At 43.3% G+C, this 10234-nt stretch overlaps 2 protein-coding genes across 3 annotated transcripts in view; one reads left to right on the forward strand and one right to left on the reverse strand.

Moving 5' to 3' along the window:
* Positions 1 to 382: 382 nt before the first annotated feature.
* sowahab (sosondowah ankyrin repeat domain family member Ab) lies at positions 383 to 2887 on the reverse strand. Its single transcript, XM_023967364.2, has one exon. It carries the CDS (start codon positions 2756 to 2758, stop codon positions 1316 to 1318), a length of 1443 nt encoding a protein of 480 aa, XP_023823132.1. The 5' UTR covers positions 2759 to 2887; the 3' UTR covers positions 383 to 1315.
* A 512-nt stretch (positions 2888 to 3399) lies between these two features.
* The window catches only part of septin8a (septin 8a), a 45023-nt gene continuing 38188 nt past the window's right edge, over positions 3400 to 10234 (forward strand). Inside the window, exon 1 of one of the 2 annotated variants that reach the window (XM_023967868.2) lies at positions 3400 to 3706. In XM_023967868.2, the coding sequence (XP_023823636.1) occupies positions 3677 to 3706 (30 nt within the window). In that variant the 5' untranslated portion in view covers positions 3400 to 3676. The remainder of the gene's footprint in view (positions 3707 to 10234) is intronic. The other variant, XM_023967869.3, reaches the window with a different exon arrangement.

Below are 10234 nucleotides of genomic sequence, written 5' to 3' on the forward strand. Positions count from 1 at the left end.
AGTCAGTTAAGAACAAATTCTTATTTACAATGTCTGCTTTTTATCTATACCATTAGGTGCCCTTCTTTGTGAGGAATTGAAAAACTTCCCTGGTGTTTTTGGTTGAATCTGTTTGAAATTCACTGCTCGACTGAGGGACCTTACAGATAATTAAATGTGTTGGGTACAGAGATGAGGTAGTCATTCAAAAATCATGTTATACACTATTATTGCACACAGAGGGAGTTTGTGCAACTTATAAGTGACTTGTTAAGCACATTTGTAGTACTGAATTTATTTAGGCTTATAACCAAAGGGGTTGAATACTTATAGACTCAAGACATTTCAGCTTTACATTTATATTAATTTGTAAACATTTCTAAAAACATAATTCCACATTGGGTATTGTGTGTAGGCCAGTGGCACAAAATCTCAATTTAATCAATTTTAAATTCAGGCTGTAAAATAACAAAATGTGGAAAAAGTCAAGGGGTGTGAATACTTTCTGAAGGCACTGTACATCAAACAATGTTTTTTTACTAACACTAACAAATMACATTATTACTAAAGTATGTATTGTATAAGACATGGAAGAAAGACAAGATGCATGTGACTTGAAAATCACAGATAAATATTTCATAGTATATCMTTGCATTTCACCAAATCAATCCTTTAAACAATGTATCAATATTCACTCATCATAACACATTCATACTACAGGAATCTTAAACAGCAAGGCCACATAGTATTGTTCACTTTCATAATTATTCAGTACTGCGGCAACCTCTTCAAACAAATGTGTTTCTTAGACAGAAAATCTATCTAAAAAGATGACACAAATGACAACCCCTAAGAGTGAAGGCAGTGTTAATGTCCAGACATGAAGCCATATTCATCTCTTATGAAAAGGTTTAGTACAGGGACCCATACTTTAATGTGTTAATGGATTTTTTTAATCTGCTGGATCTGTTGAAATTGATGTTAAATCCCATCGAGCAAAAAATGCATTACCTCGTATATGAAGTCATGCATTAACTTATTCAARATTAACACGATTAGATACATTATAAATGATATTGATTACATGACACAGAGAGTAGCACATTTGATACTATACCTTCCATACTAGTAATATGTGTTTGTTTGATTAAAAAAGGAGTAATGAAATTATGATGGTTGCACTTGTTGATTTATAAAAAACAAAGTTCAACACAACTGAATGTTCCTCTCATAACCCCATATATTTGTATCTATATCAGAGTAAAAACCCTGAAAAGCTAAATAGATTTTATGCAAAATATCAAAATGTTTTATTGTATTTCACATCAGACTCATGTTACTTAACTGCATCTGAGGTCTCTCTGTGATTGGATGAACTCTCATCTCTCTCATCCCTCGGGTCGACACCCAGCGAATAGACAGAGGGTCTTTGCTTGTGCTTTTTCTTTTTCTCCACATGGGGATTGAAGAGGCGACTTATCGTATGCAAGCCTTTGGAGAGTTCTGGGAAGATATCTAGCTCCTCCCTTTCCGGTTGGAGAACTTCCTGGGGCTGGACCTTAGGTTCACCAAGCAGCTCCCTCACCTCAGAAGAAATCCCTTTGCGCAGGTAGTGATATGGCTTCTTTCCACAATTGTCCCTTATATTCACATCCGCTCCGTATTCATGCACCAGCATGGCCAACACAAACTCCTGGTCATGCAAAGCAGCAATGTGCAGTGGCGTGTACCCTCCATATGTTCTGGCATTGACGTCGAGGTCCATTCCACCTTGCCTGGATATGTTGATGATACTACCCACCATCTCACTGTTACCACACTTGGCCGCCCAGTGAAGGGCTGTGAGGCCGGACATGAAGTCCTTCTTCTCTGCCAGCTGTGTGTCTCTGAGGAGCAGGCCGTACACCCGTCTCCAGTGTCCAGCAGCAGAACTCACCAGCCACTCGTGCTCTGCCTCTTCCAGGGGGACTGTGGATGTGTACTTGGGCTCTTCAGAAGGTTTGGTGATCTTGACAGCCCTCCTTGGTAGCGGAGAGCTTAACCCCACACTCCTAGTGGATGGGCTTCTCTTGGTTCTAGAGGAGCAGTGTGCATCTTGGTCAGTGGATCCAGCTCTCTTTGGAGGGCCATCATCATCCTCAGATTTGAGTTTATGGATCTCTATTCTGGTCACGTTTGGAGGCATTCGTAAAGGCAGTGCAAATGGCTTCTGCACACTAGGGTTCTTTGTCTTCCCAGGATACACAGCACCCCCAGAGGGGATATATTCTCTCTGCGCATCAGAAGTATGGTCTATGTTGAAATTAAGTGACCTTTTTGGTTTGAAATCCACTTTTTCTTTAAATGCCAGCTCTATAAATGAATGCATGTCACTGTCATTTGAGACGCATTCACCGACACTTGTAATAACAGGTTCTTGGACCTTTTCAGAACTTATCTCACTTCTTCCATTTTGAGAATGTGCATTGTTCTCGCTGTTCCATACAGGTGAGGGTTCACCTGGCTCGGGGACCTCTTCACTTTCAGACTTTTGAACATCCTCTGTTTCTTGTAACAAATGCTGATATGCTTTCTTTAGTACAATATACCTGACATCTTCAATTTCTTTCACGACAGCAACAGTGTTCACAAACCTTTTGAATAGATCCCTGTTCTGTTTCTTCTCTGCGGGATCAGTGCAGTTCAGGGAATCTTTGAATTTAGTCAGCAACTCGGAATTCTTCAACTTCCCCCCTTCTTCTATCAACAGCGAGATAATAGCTTCTTGAGTCAAATCCATTTTGAGCACCCTACAACCAAAAATGTCAATTCAGAAGGAACAACCGAAAGTGAAAAGTCTTATCATACATATAATCCGCGATACCTGTCAAAAACTATACCTTCGCCCTACCTGCAGTTTCCGGAGACACGTGGCATTAATTTGAATAATGTATGCAGACTTCTGTCTTGGGGCGGTGCTCAGAGGTGTCCTGGGGAGTAGAATGTAGTCGTCTAACATTAACTGTTACTCATTATTCATTAACTGTTACTGTAGCTAACAAAAAGTTACCCCGGAGTAGCTGACCATTCTCATATTTATTTCACATATCATATGCATAGAATGATAAACATTGATACAATTATGCGTTACAATATTTAAGGAAAAGGCGATACAATGTTTCAAAAAGAAATGCCAGGTTACACTGTTTCAAGACCTCAGACCTGGCTCACATCACTTTTTCTGAAGTGGTGTAGAATGCGAGGAATCGTTTTTAGGCAATATTTTTTAGGGTTAATGTCTCGATATTCACATTTTGTAACTCAAGATAGGTTAATCGTTTTTAAAGTACCCAAAACAAAACGTTGACTTTAAAAAGGCAGCTAAGGCTCCGCAAACTACAAATCCCATGAGTAACCTACGAGGCAATATAGTTCATCGATGGCTTTTCATATCATCAGCGCGTAAACGTCAATGATACAGTAGTGCAAATTGTCAAAGATGATTTAATTACAACCGTCAGAACGTTCCATATTTTCAACGCGCAGTCCTGTCCTTCTGGATTGTGTAGCTCCGAAGGCAAATGGGAGTTTCCAGGAAGTAGCCATATTGGAAGCGCAATCAAGCTTGTTCCACTGTGTCAGCTAGCTTACAGAGAGAGTGAGACGAGGGCAGTTTCCTTTCGCCTAGCTCGGCATTAAAACACATACATTTCGCACCATGGCTGCTACGGACGTAGACATATTTTCTGTAAGTACACACTGATATAATGTTCCGCCTATGAGTAATATACAGCTATATAACGTACATTATAATTATTCCTGGAAGTGTGGACTATCAATAGGGATTCACGTTGGTTGGTCCTGATGGGGTTCTGCTCAGGATATGGATGATTCATTATTAGCGAGCTTCTGAATGAATAGGCCTACATATAGAGGCATCGATAGTTAATACCGGCAGTATAAAATGTGCATTAGTATCATTCCTCATTGAGTTGCACCAACTGTTTATTGGTGCTCATATAGTCTACCACCGTATGGTACAGACAATTGTAGTTTTCCCATTTCTCCTATGTCAAACATTTAGCCTACCCCACACCGGCTACAATGTAGCAACATTGTTTTACTAATCATTAGTTGGTTTTTTGTTTTACGTGGTTCCTTTGAAAAACAAAGGTGTTGACATGTGGTTACATTTTAACTTCCTGTTTAAGCAGTCTAAAATTATGCTTATAGGCTAACCAACGTACTAACTATGTCAACGTTGTGATGGAGATTTAGCTGCTATTTACTCACAGCAAGTCAGTCTAATAATTTGAAGAAGAAACAAGGTTGGCATCTTTCTGTTCAGTAATTCAAAATACTCAGAACATAGCCATTTTGATGAGTTTTTTTCCACTTTATTTTTGTTCATCGTTTAATTTAATATTTTATTTAACTAGGCAGGTCTTTTAAGAACTAATTATTATTTACAATGACGGCCTACCCCAGCCAAACCCTAACCCGGACGACGCTGTGCCAATTGTGCGCCACCCTATGGGATTCCCAATCACGGCCAGTTGTGATACAGCCTGGAATCGACCCAGGGTCTGTAGTGATGCCTCTAGCACTGAGAGTGCCTTAGACCGCTGCGCAACTCGGGAGCCTTTGGTCTGAATACAACACTAAACCATGCTTATGATTACATGTATGATAGTCAAAAAATAATGCCACAAAGACTACACAAGATTGTGTGATAAGCATTTTCTTGCTTATAAAAACAAACGAGATCTACAGTGTTAATTCACTTTTAGTGAATCCATATGGAGATTCCTTGAGTTGTTGACTTGGACAGTAAGCACTATGATTCTGGGATAAATAGATGAGCCACTCCTTCAAATTGTCACAACATTTGTTTTAGTAAAGGGAGATAATTCACCATCAAGAGAGATAACACCCCCCAAATTACAGATTGCATGCTGACACTGTACTCCCCAAAGGCTCTATTGTATTGCCCAGTAGACAGTGATTACATAATTAAATGATTGGCTAGATTTTAGTAGGGGATGCACTGAAATTAGTGTGAGGGAACACAGTAGCATTCCCATTGACTATCCAAGTTTTAGAAGATGAAAAACAATTGAGGCAATGTTGTAGGCTTTTTTTTGTACGCAGGACTTTGTTTAAAGGGCACTCTGTTCTTTATGACTGGTTTTTGATAGTGAGGATGTCTGGTTGAACACAGCAGGGTGCACATAGCTATGGGAAACAATCAATGTGTCCAAACAATAAAAGGAGTAGTAGGGGTGCATCGATTGTATTCTACTATAGAGATCTATTTTGGCCTTGATTCATGTAATGAATTGCCCGTAGCCGCTGTAGCATGTTTGATTCTTACTGACCCCTAAGAACATCAGCTGTATCATGAGGCCTACATGATATTCATGCAATTAGACCCAAACACATTGCCTTGAGGTGGAAGGTATGCTTATGAGTTTTATTGCCACAATATTCCTTGGAACGTAGTTAATTTTGCCTTAAATTTGTATAATAATGGCTTTATTGATACATATGATACTAGATTCAATGATATGTGAAGTACCACAAGTTAGTGTGAGATTTGTTGTTGTTGACATGAGACAGTCTCTAAAGAAAATCATCCGCTTGGAAAACCAGTACCATTATTGTCTTGGAAATGTACTATTTCTTCGACACTCTTATATCCCCATTTCAAACAGTCTCTGGATAAAGATTGTGAGGACAGATTCTTGTTGTTGCGTCATCAGTCTTTTATTTACCACAGGACAGTCTGGAGGCAGGGCTGTCACATCCACTGTCGGAAAACATGGATTAGCTCAGGCTGTGTGTATTGGGAGTCAGTGATCTGTGTTGTCTTGTGGAGGCTATCACTCCCCCTCCGATGTTATAGCTACACATGTGCTCCAATGAAAATGTGCTTTGTGACCCGTGTTATAATTCTCTCCATTTGTATTTTGTGACACCTACAGATTGGTGTGCTTCTGTCTCGTAAAATGGCCTCTGCTGGCTCTTGTCTTGTTTCTGTTTTTCCTGTTGGGCAGAGGCGTGTGACGGGAGACAGACGGAGAAGTTGCTGTCAGACAGACGGCTCTGTGCGCGAGTGTGTTTGATCAAAAGAAAAGATGGACTTCTCTTCTGTCTCTTTCCTTGGATGCCTGGTGCCATGCGATGACCACAATCTTAACCATCTACATATGTACTGGCAAAAAAATAAATGTTAAGATTTCTCCATTAGACTCAGTGCCAGTAGCAGTAGCAACAGCAGTAGTAGTAGTAGCCTTGTGGTTAGAGTGTTGGGCCAGTAACCGAAAGGTTGCTGGACTGAATCCCCGAGCTGACAAGGTAAACATCTGTCATTCTGCCCCTGAGCAAGGCAGTTAACCTACTGTTCTCTGGGCACCGAAGACAGTGATGTCGACTATGGCAGCCCACCGCCCCTCTATGATTCAGAGGGGTTGTGTTAGTCAGTTGTACAGCTGACTAGGTATCCCCTTTCCCCTTTCCCCCTAGTAGTAGCAGTAGTAGCAGTAGTAGCAGTAGCAGCGCTAGTAGTAGCAGTAGCAGCGCTAGTAGTAGCAGTAGCAGCGCTAGTAGTAGCAGCGCTAGTAGTAGCAGCGCTAGTAGTAGCAGCGCTAGTAGTAGCAGCGCTAGTAGTAGCAGCGCTAGTAGTAGCAGTAGCAGCACTAGTAGTAGTAGCGCTAGTAGTAGCAGTAGCAGCGCTAGTAGTAGAAGTAGTAGCACTGGTAGTAGTAGTTACAGCAATTTCAGCACTAGTAGCAGCAGCACTAGTAGCAGCACTAGTAGTATCAGTAGTAGCAGCACTAGTAGCAGCACTAGTAGTAGCAGTAGTAGCAGCAGTAGTAGTAGCAGTAGTAGCAGCACTAGTAGTAGCAGTACTAGTAGTAGCAGTAGTAGCAGTAGTAGCAGCACTAGCAGTAGTAGTAGTAGCAGTAGTAGCAGTAGTAGCAGCACTAGCAGTACTAGTAGTAGCAATAGTAGCAGTAGTAGCAGCACTAGCAGTAGTAGCAGCACTAGCAGTAGTAGCAGCACTAGCAGTAGTAGCAGTACTAGTAGTAGCAGTACTAGTAGTAGCAGCACTAGTAGTAGCAGCACTAGTAGTAGCAGTACTAGTAGTAGCAGCACTAGCAGTAGTAGCAGCACTAGCAGTAGTAGCAGCACTAGTAGTAGCAGGACTAGCAACAGCAATTTTAGCAGTAGCAGCAGCGGCACGAGCAGCAGCACTAGCAGTAGCAGCAGCATAGCAGCAGCAGTAGTAGCAGCACTAGCAGCAGCAACACTAGCAGCAGCAATTTCAGCACTAGCACTACTAGCAGTAGTAGTAGCAGCAGCACTAGTAGTAGCAGTAGCGGTACTAGTCGCACTAGCAGCAGCAGCACTAGTAGTAGTAGCAGCAGCACTAGCAGTAGTAGTAGCAGCAGCAGCACTAGCAGTAGTAGTAGCAGCAGCACTAGCAGTAGTAGTAGCAGCAGCACTAGCAGTAGCACTAGCAGTAGTAGTAGCAGTAGTAGTAGTAGCAGCATCACTAGCAGCAGTAGTAGTAGTAGCAGCATCACTAGCAGTAGTAGCAGCATCACTAGCAGTAGTAGCAGCAGCACTAGCAGTAGTAGCAGCAGCACTAGCAGTAGTAGCAGCAGCACTAGCAGTAGTAGTAGTAGTAGTAGCAGCAGCACTAGCAGTAGTAGCAGCAGCACTAGCAGTAGTAGCAGTAGTTGTAGCAGCAATTTCAGCACTAGCAGCAGTAGCAGCAGTAGCGGTAGTAGCAGCAGCACGAGCAGCACTAGCAGTAGTTGTAGCAGCAATTTCAGCACTAGCAGCAGTAGCAGCAGTAGTAGCAGCACTAGCAGTAGTAGTAGTAGTAGCAGCAGTAGCAGCAGTAGTACTACTAGCACTAACAGCAGTAGCAGCAGTAGTAGCAGCACTAGCAGTAGTAGTAGTAGCAGCAGTAGCAGCAGTAGTACTACTAGCACTAACAGCAGTAGCAGCAGTAGTAGCAGCACTAGCAGTAGGAGCAGCAGTAGTGGGTGTAGCAGCAGCACTAGCAGTAGCAGCACTAGTAGTAGTTGCAGCAGCACTAGTAGCAGCAGCACTAGTAGTAGCAGAAGCACTAGTAGTGGTAGCACTAGCAGCAGCACTAGTAGTGACAGTAGCTGGGGTGACAGCTGGAGTGGTAGCTGGAGTGGTAATAGTAGTAGTAGTGACAGGAGCAGTAGTAGTAGTGACGGTAGTAGTGACAGTAGTAGTAATAGTATTATTGACAGCAGTAGTAGTATTGATAGTAGTAGTAGCAGTATTGACAGTAGTAGTAGTAGTATTGGCAGTAGTAGTGACAGCAGTAGTAGTAGTTGTATTGACAGTAGTAGTAGTATTGGCAGTAGTAGTATTGACAGTAGTAGTAGTAGTTTCAGCAGTAGTAGTAGTTTCAGTAGCAGTTTCAGCAGTAGTAGTAGTGGTAGTAGTTTCAGTAGCAGTTTCAGTAGTAGTAGCAGTTTCAGCAGCAGCAGTAGTAGTAGTATTTGTAGTAGTGGCAGCAGCAGTAGTAGTATTTGTAGTAGTATTTGTAGTAGTGGCGGCAGCAGCAGTAGTAGTATTTGTAGTAGTGGCGGCAGTAGTAGTATTTGTAGTAGTGGCGGCAGCAGTAGTAGTGGCGGCAGCAGCAGCAGTAGTAGTAGTAGTGGCGGCAGCAGCAGTAGTAGTAGTAGTGGCGGCAGCAGCAGTAGTAGTGGCGGCAGCAGCAGTAGTAGTAGTGGCGGCAGCAGCAGTAGTAGTAGTGGCGACAGCAGCAGTAGTAGTACTTACATCGGTACCCCGGGTAATCTTAGGTTTCATTACATACAGTCGGGAGGAACTACTGAATATACGATTAACGTCAACTCATCATCGTTCCTACCAGGAATATGACTTTCCCGAAACGGATCCAGAGTTTTGCCTTCCACACAATACAATGGATCTGATCCCAGCCGGCGACCCTGTGCGACGCCGTAAAAGGGGAAAACGTGGCGGTCTCGTGGTCAGCAGCATTTAACACCATAGTACCCTCCAAACAACTCGTCATCAAGCTCGAGACCCTGGGTCTCGACCGCCCTGTGCAACTGGGTCCTGGACTTCCTGACGGGCCGCCCCCAGGTGGTGAGGGTAGGTAACAACATCTCCACCCCGCTGATCCTCAACACTGGGGGCCCCACAAGGGTGCGTTCTGAGCCCTCTCCTGTACTCCCTGTTCACCACGACTGCGTGGCCATGCACGCCTCCAACTCAATCATCAAGTTTGCGGATGACACTACAGTGGTAGGCTTGATCACAACAAACGACGAGACGGCCTACAGGAGGAGGTGAGGGCCCTCGGAGTGTGGTGTCAGGAAAATAACCTCATACTCAACGTCAACAAAACAAAGGAGATGATTGTGGACTTCAGGAAACAGCAGAGGGAGCACCCCCCTATCCACATCGACGGGTCGTAGTGGAGAAGGTGGAAAGTTTTAAGTTCCTCGGTGTACACATCACGGACAAACTGAACTGGTCCACCCACACAGACAGCGTTGTGAAGAAGCGCAGCAGCGCTCTTCAACTCAGGAGGCTGAAGAAATTCGGCTTGTCACCAAAAGCACTCACAAACTTCTTACAGATGCACAATCGAGAGCATCCTGTCGGGCTGTATCACCGCCTGGTACGGCAACTGCTCCGCCCACAACCGTAAGGCTCTCCAGAGGGTAGTGAGGTCTGCAGAACGCATCACCAGGGGCAAAACTGCCCTCCTCCAGGACACCTATACCACCCATGTCACAGGAAGGCCATAAAGATCATCAAGGACAACAACCACCCAAGCCACTGCCTGTTCACCCGCCTGACATCCACACGAGAGGCGAGGTCAGTACAGGTGCATCAAAGCAGGGACCGAGAGACTGAAAAACAGCTTCTATCTCAAGGCCATCAGACTGTTTAAACAGCCACCACTAACATTTAGCGGCGCTTGCCAACATACTGACCGTCAACTCCAGCCACTTTAAAAATGGGAATTGATGGAAATTATGTAAAAATGTACCACTAGCCACTTTAAGCAATGCACTTAATACAATGTTTACATACCTACATTACCATCTCATATGTTATATATACTGTAATCTATATCATCTACTGCATCTGCCATCTTTATGCAATAACATGTACCACTAGCCACTTTAAACTATGCACTTTATGTTTACATACCTACAGTAATCATCTCATATGTATATACCGTAGCTCT

The sequence above is a fragment of the Salvelinus sp. IW2-2015 genome, linkage group LG23 (genome assembly GCF_002910315.2).
Source record: "Salvelinus sp. IW2-2015 linkage group LG23, ASM291031v2, whole genome shotgun sequence".
In the NCBI taxonomy this organism is placed as follows: Eukaryota; Metazoa; Chordata; class Actinopteri; order Salmoniformes; family Salmonidae; genus Salvelinus; species Salvelinus sp. IW2-2015.

What these genes read in the sequence shown, in the direction of transcription:
- sowahab (XM_023967364.2), bottom strand. Translation starts at nt 2,758, where the DNA reads ATGGATTTGACTCAAGAAGCTATTATCTCGCTGTTGATAGAAGAAGGG.